This window comes from Phlebotomus argentipes, unplaced genomic scaffold (assembly GCF_947086385.1).
Source record: "Phlebotomus argentipes unplaced genomic scaffold, Phlebotomus argentipes genome assembly contig_5, whole genome shotgun sequence".
In the NCBI taxonomy this organism is placed as follows: domain Eukaryota; kingdom Metazoa; phylum Arthropoda; class Insecta; order Diptera; family Psychodidae; genus Phlebotomus; species Phlebotomus argentipes.
Genome location: NW_026776165.1, coordinates 9287214 through 9302154, shown reverse-complemented (window position 1 = coordinate 9302154; position 14941 = coordinate 9287214). Strand labels below are relative to the sequence as shown.

The 14941-nt window shown below is 41.1% G+C and overlaps 1 protein-coding gene across 1 annotated transcript in view; it reads right to left on the bottom strand.

Moving 5' to 3' along the window:
• Positions 1–14941, bottom strand: part of LOC132266079 (Krueppel-like factor 1) — a 36185-nt gene that overhangs the window by 11215 nt on the left and 10029 nt on the right. Inside the window, exon 3 of the mRNA XM_059766916.1 lies at positions 14583–14640. Within this exon, the coding sequence (XP_059622899.1) occupies positions 14583–14640 (58 nt within the window). The remainder of the gene's footprint in view (positions 1–14582; positions 14641–14941) is intronic.

Sequence of the window (14941 nt, the reverse complement as noted above, 5' to 3'; positions counted from 1 at the left end):
CTTGATAAGGAACTGGTTTGGTCTTATCTCTATGGCGTGAAGCGCATTCGACGATATTTCTGCACTGAAATGCGTCAACAGGGACTTTATCACAAATCTGCGCCAATTATCACGAGGTCACTGTAAACTTTTCATCTTCATTAGGAACACCTTGACTGTTTGTGACTGTGGCGATTAAAGTTTCGTGTGGTGTTTTCAAAATGCTCCGGCAATTTGTCAGGAAAATAATTTCGCTCACTAATTTCAATGGCTGTTGGGCGAAACAACCACAAATTGTGGGTGTCTTTCACTGCTCACAACTTGCCATGTAATGATTTGTGGGTCATTGTGGTGTGGATTATGCAAATAGAGGTTGAACCATTAGTTGTGCGCCGGGCAATTTCCGAAATTCCTTCTCACTTTCAAAAGCTCTTTTCACTTTTTCTCTGGCGCTGGAGAAAAAAATTTCACGACCCCTTCGGGCCATATTTTTTTTACCATCTTTAAATTCAATTTCACGCCTTCTTCGCGCAAACGGACCGAAGGTGATTTCATGCGACAAAATCATGGGTGATAAGACGAAAAAGTGAATGATTAAATTGCCTCCTTGGTCGCAAACGCGAATGAGCAGTCACGGAGATGCAAATGATACATCAATTACAGTGTGATGATAATTTTCGACACACTTGAGCATCAACATATTGCTTGGCCGTAAAATTAATTTGTCCATTGGCGGACAGTTTTTTTTGTCAACCTTCTCATTTAATACCATTAATTTGGCGGTTGCGGAGAGCCATAAAAGTGACAAGGAGCTGACTTAATGAGACTTTAATTTTATGCAGCAACGACAATCGCCTCTCTGCTTGTCGTATTTTTTGTCCCGGCTTCTTAATCTTGCACATTGCATTCTTCCTGCCCACTTTGTCACTCACTTCAGCTGCAATTAATCCATCCTCGTCATCGCCACATCAATTCCCAATTATGTAAATTATATATAGTGTTCTTGTTGTGTCCTTGTTAAGGGCAAAATAGACTCACTCTTAGCCAGAACTTCTCTTCGACTTCAATTACATCACATGTGAGAACAGAAAGTGTCGATTAAATTGATTTACTTCCCTCTCTATTCAATTTTCATTGGAATTGTCCATAAATCTCTTCAGGACAATTTGGTGGATTTTTTTTTTTTTGAATTTCATTCTCCCCTGTAAAGATTAATTGTCGAAATAAATCCCATCGCGATGGAACTTGGTGTGATTAATTGTCCAATTCCTCGGCAGTGTGAAACCACACTTTATGGCCATTGCTAAAATTCCCTCGTGCAAAAAGGCAGAAGAACCACAACAATTTGAGTGATCACCCGAAATTGTGGGTGGTCAATTAACGCTGGAATTGTCTGCCATTAGGCACACATTACATGGCCCAAAAGGCGAGAGAAAGGTCGGGTGATCATTTGAAAGAAAAGATTCGTGAGTGTGTGTTTTTATTAGCCTCAAATTGCATAATTGAATATCTTGTTGTTGATATTTTCTGTCTCAATAAAATTGGCTGTGTGTGTACATGATTTGAGGAGAATGTTACACTCTTTTTTCCCATAGAGTAGCCATCGTGATCACTTGCAATCGCACAAGATCAGCATCTCGCAGCATTTTGCCATTTGCAGCCAGCATAACATTCTGTTTGCATATTGAAAATGCAGGTGAGAGTGCTGTGTGAATTTATTCTAATCGTGAGAAATTGGCAATTTTGTGTACTCATTAACCTGGCCTCACGGTGTACATGAAATGTGTAACTGCTGGCAAACGACATCTAATGTAACAATTTAATGCTCCAATTTAATGTATTACAACAGAACGATCATAAAGCAATTATGGCCATAAAATAAATTTCAATTGAAACGTACTGCTGTGGATATTTTCGCAAAAAATGATAATCAGAGAATAGAAAACATTCTACAACATGCTATAAACGACATCTCAACATTTAACTTAAACATTACATTGAATTTGCAAACATTAAGTCGTTTCTCTTACAACTTGCGAGGAACTCAGGCGCGTGTTGCAACACTTTTGCCTCTGATTGAGAATTTTCTGCATGGAAATTTTCACACGGATCCACATCGCCAGATCGCACTGCCGATAGAAAACATCATGTTTCTGCATTCGCGACAGAAGACATAAAGAAATTGTCGCGCACAGAGACTTCAATTTGCGAATCCTTAAGTCTAGGAAAGCAAATCTGAACTCATTTGTTAAGAGATGATGTCAAACAATACGACAAATCACATAATTGTCGATTTTCGCTTAATTTATTAGCCATAATAAATTCAAGGAATTGGTTTTTGCTTAGTAGGCAAATTTTTGTGCAAATCTCTTTGCCGATCATTTTGATCTGTGGCCTCTTTTTTCTCTCTCTCTGTCTCGCTCGTCTCTTGAGGAAATACACTTCATGCAAAGGCCAAATTTAATTGTTTCACCGACAGTGGCTTTTTTAACATCGAATCCACTCAATCACCGCAATTATTTTTTACAATCCCACCAAAAATCACACCGTCGCGCTATCAAATGTATTCCAAAAAGCATTTGAGACTTTCAAACGGTGCGTCACCTCGAACTTCTCGCACTCTTGCATGTACAACATCACATAAACTCCACTAATTCAGCAAATTGGTCTGGCGAGTTGAGAATTTTGCGACACAACATGAGATTTTGTGTAAGGAATTTAATCGTGCATCTCAAATGCCTCTTTTTGGGCTGCTCAGGAGTTTGTGTTTGACGAATGGTTTTTATCGGCGAGACCCATCAAATCTCGCATGGAGTTTTGACATTGACTCCACGGAGCGCTCGAGAGAGTGGCTATGCGCGGGGCAGAAAAAAAGAGAGACATGGCGAGAGCAGAAAGCTTCATTTAATGAGAATTAATGGTGAAGATGTGATGCAACAAGGTGGATTGCGCGTGCGGACAAATTGTAAGCTCACCAAGGCATCCAAAGGTGCGCTAATGACGAGCTGTTGTCGCGGTGATTGGCGGCCGAGAGGCCGAAGATGCAACTCTGCTGGTGAAGGGTAATTTACCTAAATCATTGCTATACATCATCATTAACGTGTTGGCAATTATAATCAGTAAGACAGGCAAAATTCTCTTGCCGTTACCGCGTGTGTCCGTTAAAGAAGTCAATTGCATGCCATAGAATTCCCTCCCCATTTGGACTCTATCGCGAGAGAACCCCGGCGCGATGGTTTGCAAACTCCGGCGCACACACGCGGCAGAATCCAGCCCGATGACATCACATGTCATAAATCCACTATTAAAGCCCAGTGCGAGCAGCCTCGCTGTTTGCTAAACTCACGCCAAGTGTCGGAGATTACGGATCACGATTTCATGTCACTGATAAAGAGCATCACAATTTATGTGCGCTGACACTAAGCAGGAAAACCCAACGGTGTTGATTAGAGAAGGTGCTCCACTGAGCAGAAGGTATGCGCGTCTTTCCCTTTCGGAAAGTGCTTATTAAAATTCACAAGACATCAAAAGAAGGGGACACACAGACCTGTGCGGCGAATATTGCTTCATTGGTGGATAAAAATACCACGAATTCGATTTAATGTCACAGCATATCAATATCAAACTAGAGGCCTGCAATTGCAATCACATTCATACCGTTTCAAGGAGAAAGTAAAGAAAGATGCTCTTTCCTATTCTATTCAAGTTCTCAGATATCTGTTGATCACTTTTCTACAGAAATTCACGCTGTATTGAATGCTTTTTCTGCGTTGTTTTCAAACAAATCTGTGCATCCGAATATATATCATATGGACAAATTCCCAGTAAAACTGTGTTATAGGGCTTTATGGGTTCGATAACACACTCTGGGCGAAACAATTGTTGCCACAAATGCCACGTGACAATAAGACATGGGATCTGGAATACATTGGAAACATTTCACTGAGAATTAGACTCTTAATTTACTAATATGTTGAGCTTCTGAAGTATTTCTACACTCAAGCGAAAGCATCGAAAAGCTCTCTGGATTAGTATTATTTCAGCATTGTGAAAATACTCAAACACACACTGGAGCTTTTGGGATTCCTCACAATTTTAAAATATGACTGAAAAAAAAGCTGCAGCATTTTTGCGCCACTGTGCAAACCTTTCCCCAAAATATTTTCACTACAGCCTCCGCGGGGCTCTCGTGGGAAACACACCACAACCGCATAGAGATTCTGCGGCCAAAAGTGCGCTGGGAGGAATTTTTGTGGGACACACACACACACCAAACATTCAAACGAATCCTTGGGGATATTCATACTTTCAGATCCATTCGCCCGATAGCACGATCACCTGAGGAGCTTCCATGTGGACACAAAAAAGCCCCACTCTCGCATTGAGTCTCATGAGGCTCACTTTTGTCTGGGGTTTCCTCGTCCCAACCTCGTAAATCTCACTCGCTTCGAGCGTGACAGGCCTTTGTGTGAGTTGAGTACAAAATTGAAGGCACAAGAAAATTATTAATTGATTACTTATTTATTTATTGCCAGCGGTTGGTGCACCTTTTTTCAATTGGCCTGGGAGAGTGCACACACATTGCCATGCGAGAGAGACAGTTAATTGTAGCGTGTGTGTGAAGAAACAGGTGTAATTTTATAAAGCTTCAATGCGCTTTTCCTATTGAGCATATATGTACAAACCTATTGATGAATTTTCGATGTGCGGATTCAATTTTCATGCAAACTTCCAATCATTCAGCACCCAGAGTGAATTTTACCCAGATTGGGCAAAATTGATTGCCTGTGATTTTATGAGAAGAATTGGAACACGTCCAACCAATCAAATGTTAGTGTGATAAATTGTTCTGCAGTCGCAGGCATTGCCAGAAGTGACCACAGAAGAGCTTTTCAAATCTCTTCCAGAGCGCAGTGCCAGTGAATCATAATTTTAGTGCACATCGAGAAGTGTAATTTAATTGAAAAGTGTGTGAATAAAATTGAAGTGTATAAATGCAAATAGGCAGTCAGATGTTGTTTATTCATTGTCCCCCACTCACTTGGCGCCTCTCTTCCCCTCTCCCTTCGGCCCCCCCACGCTGGAAATCACTCGATTTTTTCACCACTTTGTGTATCCACCGACCGCGCGACAGGTGAATGGGCACTACTGGTAGTATGGCAAAGTGCCGTGCTTCGAGAATGTGTCCAATTAATTAAATTTGCAGAATTCATAAATGCAGCATAAAGAAAATGGGATCTCTTTCTGTATTCCACGCCAAGAGCGCGCAAAAGCTCCGAGACAACCACCTACAGTTGGGCTGTCTTTTTTCCTTCCTCGCCAACATCAATACGTCTTCCCGTCCGCGGAAGGGAGCGAGAGAGGGAAAATCTCAAGGCGAACACATGCTGTAAGAATTTCCTTCACACACACGCGCGCGCACACGACAGAGAATGGCTCACAAAGAGCTCTCCGAGAGAGCACCAACAATTATTAATCAAATCCACTCGGGAATTGTCTACCAATTACCGCTCACCATATGAAGTCAACATAATTTTAAGGCATAGAGAAAAACACACATAGCAAACAGCCACAAATTGCATGGGAGACGCGATGATGACGAAAAAAAACGCCACCAACCTGTTGAATATGCGCTTAATTAGAAATTATGTTGCATATTGCCAATAAATTTGAGCACATTCACTAAATAATAGTGTTAGAGCAGAAGAAACAGTGGCACGCGGAAAAAGGCCTCTTTTGTGGTCGCGCGGTGCCATATTTTCGCCTCGCACAGTGGAATTAAATGCGGATTTATAAATAATTTTAAGTTATTTATCGCCGACTTTCATTATGGACACCATCGTTGGTCCAGCGCTAATTCATCCGCACAAAGAGCATTAGAATTTTAATTGAAATTGGAAATTATCGCTACACTCAGAAGAAACGGAATCATTTTCTTATGAAATTGAGGACAAAACTTCACTTTCTTCAGCCAATATGCTCACCTTTCTGTGAGTGCAGCAATCTTTAGCCGCCGCACTAAATAGAATAAAGTTTCCTAATCTCAATCACATTTACGACATAAAATATTCTAAGTCATGATATGAAATGCAATCAGCAATAAATCATGAAATTATTTTTTCAGTAATTTATTGAATGTTTATATGGGATGAAAAGCAACACTGCCACAGTTGTTTTTCACAACCGCCAAAGTCCCTCGCCTTTGCGCAACATGAGAATCAGAAGGTGTTTTTTTTTATCATGTCTCTTTTACTTCTTTCTGCGCCACTGTAACAGTGGACGTGCCGCGAAAACACATTAAAATTGCTTTTCTTTCGCGCGCTGAAATTGAAATTTTAAAGTGCACCGGGCGCACAAACCAAAAAAAAATACCGCCGCCACCACCACTCATGAGAAATATATTGATGAGAGACGTTGCAAAATAATAGTCGCGGAGTGTGAGATGTGAAAACCTGAAAGCACAATTTATCCCTGATTATTTTCTCACCTAAATTTGCATAAAAGATAGCTTATGGTGAAGTCCAATCTTGCAATAAACTTTTCAATTTTATATCGCCTTTCACTCAGTGCATTTTTCCGTCTCAGCTGCGCGCTTTTCCGCGCTCTGTGCGCCGCACACTGATATTGCATTATACATATAATATTGAATTTTTCAGGCGACGGCAAAAAGGGTTGGATATTGAATTGCATTTGTAGCATAATCCAATTATTTCTCATGATTTATTGTTCATCACTCTGAGAGCCGCATGTATGCATTACATATTTACATTTAATGCCCCAATGCGCATTTAATGGTCCCCGAAGCCAGCCAGCAGTGTCATATATTCACCCAGTACGGTATTCTAATGGTGGGAATGATGGGATAATTTATGTTGTCATTGCATACTCATTAAAGAGCTGAATCTCCGTGCAGCGCAGCCATCGCGCTGTTCATCCTGCACAAGAAGATCACCTCTGGGGGTTGCTTGGCACAATAATTGAGCATAACAAGGTGCAAAAGAGAACTCATTCTGTATGGCTAAAAATAGGCATGTTGCAGAATTAAATAGCAAAAAACGACAGGCAGATTGCAATAAAACACACATGAGGAATAAAAGTCATACTTGTGGCGAGGAGAACTTCACTCACACCATAAATTACACGACATCGAGATATTCCCTCCGAGCCAAAATCTTTCACATCATTTAGAATCTTATTCAAGTAACATTTTCTCTCACTCTGGGCGTCTATTGACGGTGTCTGTGGACGAAGAAGAGCCACAATGGGACAATTTAGGCCTCGAAGCACACCGTGAAAGTTTCACTTTCATGAAATTTTGCTCAAGAGAGAAATCAACCAAAACAAACTCTCACAAATCACACTCTATAATTTCTACTGAAACCTTATGAAAAATTGAATTAGCTAATGAACTAACATCGAAACCAGATTCATTGAAAACTGTGTCAACATCCATTCAAATAGAGAATATGCAATTGAGGAAATATATAGGAAAAGAGATCAATTTCATGTTTGTGATCCTTTGGGGAAATGACAAAATCCCCACCAATCTATTGTGGTTGATCATAAAATATTTAGCACCACCATAAATTTCATTCAATATATCGCGAAAAATTCCCGTGCGCAATAAATTTCAGTAGAATGAGAAGTGGCCTGCGGCACACGAATGGGCGGATAACGTGAGAATAAGATTGAAGTAGGGAAGGAGAGAGGAGAAATAGAATGAAGTTGAATGACAAACCGTGGAAAAGTTTTCTCAGCATCGGGACTTCTGACTCTCCAAGACTGGAAGATTTTTCTTTGTTGTGCGGATCTCTGATCACGTCTCTTTTTCCCCTCTGTTTACACACGGCGTGAGTTGCCAATATATAGTCACTGGATGCTGGATGTTGTATCGTGCGCACACACACACCCGCAGCTTGTCTCACCTATTATGGGTAAATGGTGTCGTGACTGGCTTTTTGCCAGCTATCACTCTCTTCACTTCTTCTTCCCGCGCTCATCCTCTCAGTCGCACTAATCCAATCCATCTGCTCACCCAGAACCCCAATCGCACAGGTAGTAATTATCATACTGCGCGAATGCATCCCTTTCGCAAGAACAACACGGACATTCCACACTTCTTTCACTCTTCGCACTTTGGGCTGAAAAAACAACGCAACTTTGTTGCCCAATTGCATCAATCTGCTACCTGAATTATCATATCTCGGAGCGAGAGAAAAGTGAATGGTGCAAATTGAGTCAAGTGGTTAAAAATAATACCCAAACAGTTGGAAGGGCAGTCCCACTGAGTCACTTTCCGAATTATTATCGCACTCACCTGGCGCCCCCACTGCCACTGGCGCCTCCACCACACATCAAACTGCAGTGCATATCAAGTGATATGCAGAATTGCTTTGCATATTTATTTGCGGTGGCCATTTTACGCTGTCAGGTATTCGCTGTGCGCCACTCGAGCAAATAGCTTTTGATTCACGAGATGAATCTCCACTCTTCATCGCCGCTATTAATAAAGTGGAATGAAAAGTTGATTTGAGAGGATGCAGTCGACGTAATGCAGCGATTTCAGCTTAACAGTATATATTTCTCCACTGTGAATTAAGAATGAGTATTGATGAATTCTACAGCATATGGATTTATATATTTGTGATTTGCCCAGATCACAATCAGCAAGCCAGTAACACCCATTCGAAATTACGAAAGAAAGTATCATTGGCAAAGTGGAGAGCCTTTCCCTTCTCACCGCACTCTCTTAATCATTTCCACATTTAATTACTATACGGGGAAAAAAATCGAAGGGAGTTCACCAAAGTATGCAGCACGAAAGGTGAAGAGATTGCGCACAAATTTCATCTTCGGAAAGGTATTGCATATTTGACCGAAAAGATGACACGAGCGCCATTCACTGCGTGATCATGTGATAAAAGCCATACGGAAAAAATGACGGCTTACAAATGGGTGTCGGTGTTGAGTAACGGGATTGCGGAAGTGACTTCTTGGCGGCTCCCAGAGAGTTGACACGCAAATTGAGGAGTGAGAAAGATGATCAAGATTCTGCCGAGACAACTTTCAGCACTACACTCAATTGCTTTATGCCACCTTTTTTGCATATTCGCCTCAACTCAAGGCCTCGCCAATCAACCGGCCACCATTTGATTATCATTTGTCCGCCCCCCGCGCGGGGGGTGGCTGATGGAGTGCAATTAAATTTTTAGTGTCCCAAGACAATCAGGCATTGAGCACAGAACGGTATAGATGCATGCGCGGCTCTCGAGTGGCATGAATTTGTTGATGCTGAAAAGCAACAACTTGTGGCCTCACATGTTAAATATTGAAGTTATAGAGAAAAACACTTTGTACAACAACCGAAGGCGTTATGTGGAGACACCTTCGAGACACCACGGGCATTAACATTTTAATTTATTCAATGAAAATTGCAAACGATGGCGGGAAGCGCGCTGGTGCGTCAGGAATTCCTCTGGGCCTCATCGCCAGAGCGTCTTCGTGCAACGGGACACACAATTTTCATCTGAATCCACACACACCGCACATCATTGGCCATATGGCCGTATCGGACACTAAATGCTGCCCCGCGACACGGATATATTGCGCTTAAGAGGCACTCAATATCGCGCGTTGACGATAAGAGAATTGATTAAGAACTGTTAGATGGCGAACTGCAAAATAGCCTCATTGAATGGAGACTTTTAATTCACGCATTTGTGAGTTCTGGCACAGCTGCAAAATACGCACGAGATTCCCGGGGAAGGAAGAGAGAATGTGACTGGAATTCCTAAGTCGGCCAAATGCTAAAACCACCCTCGAATTGTCAGTCGTCACGTTCTTCAGTGGTAAGAATCTGGCGCTCCATCAACTTATGACTTGGGGAAGAAGTCGTGTGATTCGCAGATCATAGTTATTTCATACAACAAAATTACACCGCGTGTCTCTCAAATATTGTTAAACATATGGCTTTCTTTTTAAAAGAAAGCGCTATCTTTTCCACTGATATTTGCAATTTATCGTGTTTCCTATTACTTTTATCCACAGATATCATATATAATTACCTTTTTACGGCAATAATGCTCTAGCTTGAGAAACATTCTAACGCAGAAATAGCTATTTATGTGTCTTTTCATATTTGTCATGTGCCGCTTAAACAATCTAAGCTATCTTGCAAGGCAATGCAGTGATTGTTCTAAGCCTCCCTGTGTGCACTGCTTTGCGCCTCTCTTCGGCCAAGTGGGAAAGCGTCGTGAGCTTTGGTATTTTTCTCAGGCTAAAACCTTGAGATGGTTGCATAACGCGATATGTTTATCAGATAAAGACAAAAGGGGAAAAATGAAACAAGAGTGCAAGAATCTGGTAGAATTGAATTCATGAGACACCCACACAGTGCTGTGCATTTCAATTTCATACACATGCGTTACCCCAAACGGCATTTGCATAAAGAAATTGAGTGATTTATTGTGGCTCCAAAAGGAGTCCATATGCAGATGCGGTGTGTGGCTGGGAAGGAGAAAAAGTGCTCCAGCACAAAAATTATCTCTTCGAAAATTTATTGCTATTTTTCTCCTCTCACACTCCACTTCCGCGACATGATTTGACTACCTGATAAGGTTCCACCGTCACAGTGAGATTATGAGAAATCGACACAGTGCCATTGCAATTACACTTGATACGGTTTTAATTTTTTCTCCTTATAAATGCACCTCGTGATAGCAAATGACTTTATTTTTCTGCCTCGCGCCTTTCAATTTCGTGATAATTGTGTTCAACTTTTGGGCCGCCACGAAAATCTTTCACTTTATCACAAGGTGACGAAAAGACCCGCGCGCATTGCACTTAATTGCCAATGTAGGTGGAGCTTCTAAGAGATTCACGATAAATTCTGTGTCGTTTCACCCGTTTCATTTTGCAAGATATTTACATAAGCTTTTATTTCGTTTGTCTCTTGCCATTTTAATTGCAAATATTTTGCACAAAATAAGATTTATGTCTCATGTGATTTCATTTTAAAATTGCACAGCCCAAAGGTTAATGCATTTGCTGGAAATATTGACGGGGAAGGAAAATGCACACCTCAAGTAGCTGGAAAACCTTGTTCCAGGCACTTGCAAGAGAAAGAATACACACACAAAAAATGACACCGCGAAGCGTCATGAACAATGGAAATTTATGTAACTTGAAGGCTCTTCACTATGTCAATTTGGTTCTCAAGACTGTGTGCGCTTATCATGTCGTGAATTTCCTCTGCTAGCTTGTCCCAATAAATGCATTCTTGCCGTGTGGACTTTTTCCTCATGGCATTGGGCTGGGGATTGGGTGTGGGAAAGAGAGATTATGCGCTGAAAATACACACACGAAACCCGAAGTCAGCCCATAAGATAGAATAAATTTTGCGGTAAAATACTTGGAAATTCGTGTTGATTGTGCTCACGAACTTGACCTTTTCACATGACCTCAGGGCATGGAAACATCTTCAGCACAGAATCGTCCCCCGCTCACAGTGAACACATCTATTGGCTTTTGGGAATACCTCTTCAGGCTCCGTGCCATTGAGGAGGAAACCCACTAAATTCACTTTATTGCACACCACACAGCTTCTACATTTTTCATCAGTCGGAAAAATTGAGAGCAATAGAGAAGAGCGAGGTATTTATGATGAATTAAAACAGTTTTCGCTATCTAAAATGCAAAGTAACAAGAGGAGAGTGTGGATAAATATCGAACAATTCTTATATCTCCAAATTCTTAACAGCCCTTAATATTCCAGTTTGTAAGATGACACTGCCCACAATGACCTGTGCCTCCCCTATTGCCAATTTACTTCAATTTCTCCCCATCTATTATTCATTTCTCAAAACTCGCCTCAAAGTGTTGCGACAGGAAGGCGGCACGAGGAGGAAATTGAATCTCCCAGGGCAATTTGGATACTCCATTGAAATTCTGCCAATACTGCCAATTGGCATGACCATTTACCAACGAACATTTCTCATTCAAATTCGAATAGATATTCTCCCGCGTAAATCAATGAACTTCTCACTGTGCATTTTCCCTCCTTTTTCATGGGCTCTTTCTTCTCAAAAATCATGATTCGGAGAAGTGAATAGTGGTATGATTGCCAATTGCGAAATGCATGTCTCTCTCTCTCTCTCTGTCTCTCGTGGGCACACCTCGAAGGGGTCTTGCTTGAGGGGGCCTTCAGGGAGGCACAACGGCGAATTGATGAGAGATTGGGAGAAAGAGTATAGACAAGAAAATGGCAAAAATGTCAAGTTGCAAGGAATTTCCTCAAGTTCCCACGTTTTATACATTAACCAAAAGGCACATTCACACGATCCAAAACCACCCAAAAGGCGTGGTTTTGACTCTTAATGGCATCAAACTGACGTCTTCGTCGGCACCACGAGAGACACTTTAACAAAGTACTCATCGCCATTGAATGTATTTGCCAATTTGAGTCTCGCGAGGATCGCAATGAGAATACAGTACAAAAATCTAAATGTGTATATATTGCATAGAAAAGAAATCGTGAATCAATTTCTTTCAATTTGCATTCTCACATCTCTCCTCCTTTCTCTCAGTGTTTCTGCTGAACAATCTTTGGCGAGGCAGCAGGAGATTTAGGGGCGAGGTGGAGTGAGATAGTGGCGAAAAAAGGCCACCAGAGAGAGACCATGTGAGACAAACGACGATCACGATCTTTTCAATATTCCCGTGATCGTGCATTGTTTGCGCGGGAACCATCGTCACACAAGAAGAGAAGTCAATGACTATTGTGAAATGTGCGACCACACAGTGCATACGGAATTAAATAATTCGAATGTAATAAAATGTGAAAATATTGCCTCAATAAATAAATGATTGTCTCATATTTCAGTCCCGGTGAAATTGATCTCATGAGATGCACCATTGGTGGCAGTGAAGGCATCATATCTCATCAGCATGCGAACAACACGAGACAACAATTATCACATCTCCGACAAATCCCAGCACAAGTCCAGAACAGGCATGCTTAATATTGCAGCGATATGAATCTCGCAATGTATTTTTTCCCCATCCCACTTATGATTTGTGGCAATGCAACACATTGCAAATTTACCAACTCCTTGATAGGATATGCAAAGCGTAAGCCACTTGCCATCCTCAAGAGTCATCACGAGTTAAGAAAGTGCATGAAAAACACATAAAACACCGCTCATGTGGCAAAAACAGGTGCAATTAGAAAGGTTCCAGCGCGCACTGCACTTTGTATGGCGCATATAAAGAGCCATTGAGATTATGAGTGGCAAAAATTGCTCTTGATTGCACACTCACTTGGGATGTAAATCCTTTCTCTCCCTGCTCAAATTCCAGGGCGGCAGAACGCTGTTGGGAGGGATAATTAGTGCGGCACACTTTGTGGGAGCACCGGCCCCACCCCATTTGAGAGTGTTTATGCGTCAACAGAGGATAATTCTTAGACATTTCTGCAATTATCGATTGCAATCTCTGGGGAGCTTTTGTGAGAGGTGAAAGACATGCGTCTCCCCGAGGCGGCCATTTCTTGGCGAAAAAACATCAACCGCAAGCTTATGAGCTCGTGAGAAATACATTGATTTAATGGGTTTTCGGAAGACGCGATGTCATGCGAATTGTGGCATCTTCCAAGAGTGTGAAAGTGATAGTCTGTTTAGTGTAGGGAACGATGATGTACCTTTGAACGTAAAGTTTTATATAAATAAAAATGCAGACAGACACACGATCTGCATTTCTGCAAACTCAAATGATCTCTTTTTACGAAGTAATGATTCACTCTTTATGTTTCTATTAAAATGTAGTTAAGATCTAACGATCTCTTAAACTGAAATATGACTTCATTTACTTTTTCTCATTTTATTATGGTAATCGAAGGTAGGAGAAACTGAAAGATGTCCTGTTTTTCTGCACGCAGACTTGAAAAAATATTTTCAGTTTATCGTGACAATGTTCAAAACTGCCCCAATCTCTCCTATATTGCATATGCATCTGTTATCTCAAGCTCATATCGATTTAAATTAAAAAAAACCCAACAAGACTGTTTATCGTATAAGTCCAATTAATTCTTTCCCTAACAATTACCTCTTTAGTTTTACAACTTTTCCTCTCTTTCCACGATAAGAAAGTGTATACGGAGTAAAATCTGTATGAGTTTGCACTGCAATTTCGTGATTGTGTGCCTTTGAACTTGACCAAAACCTCAACATTACAAGACACAAAATCACACACGTTTGATATTAAAGCGATGTGTCAACAAATTGAGCGGTGGTGCATGCAAAAAAGGCCACTAATTGATCCAATTGAAAGCAATTTTTCTCAGAGAATGGCACAATTATAGCCTGACCTCGCTCTGTTGGTGGTCATTAATCACACGGGGACTCCTTTATAGTATTTCGCGTCGCGATTAGGAGTTTGAACCACTTCTCAAAAGCCTAATTGAAATAATAGCTCTTCATCTATATGGCATATATGCAGAAAAAAGACCATACAGTTCTTTCGAAATCACAGGCTCTCACGTTGTTTTTCTGGCCATGTCTGTGAGTACAGCAAAAAGAGAGATTTGAAGCAAAAAACGAGAGACTTACCACGAGGTGATCGCAAACTGAGATCCACGGGTTCTAGCTGAACTGGAGGGCCCTCTGCCTGCAATTAAATCATCAGTGATTGTGTAAGAGAGTGAGATTGCGGAAAGAAAGACGGTTTATGGGAGGAGGAACCCAAGTCGGTTGCCATACAGACACACACACAAAAAAAATCCCCAAATATTGCTTCGCAACCTTCACTCCGCCATGTGATTTTCAGTCGCGGGCAAAAGAGGTGGTGATCTTTTTCAGAGTGGTATAATATTTTAAAATGTTCCAAAAGGAGATTTGATCTGTTCGCGTTATAATTCATAGTTGTCAGCTTTAATTATAATGGCAATGTTAGATGAGAATGACTCTCG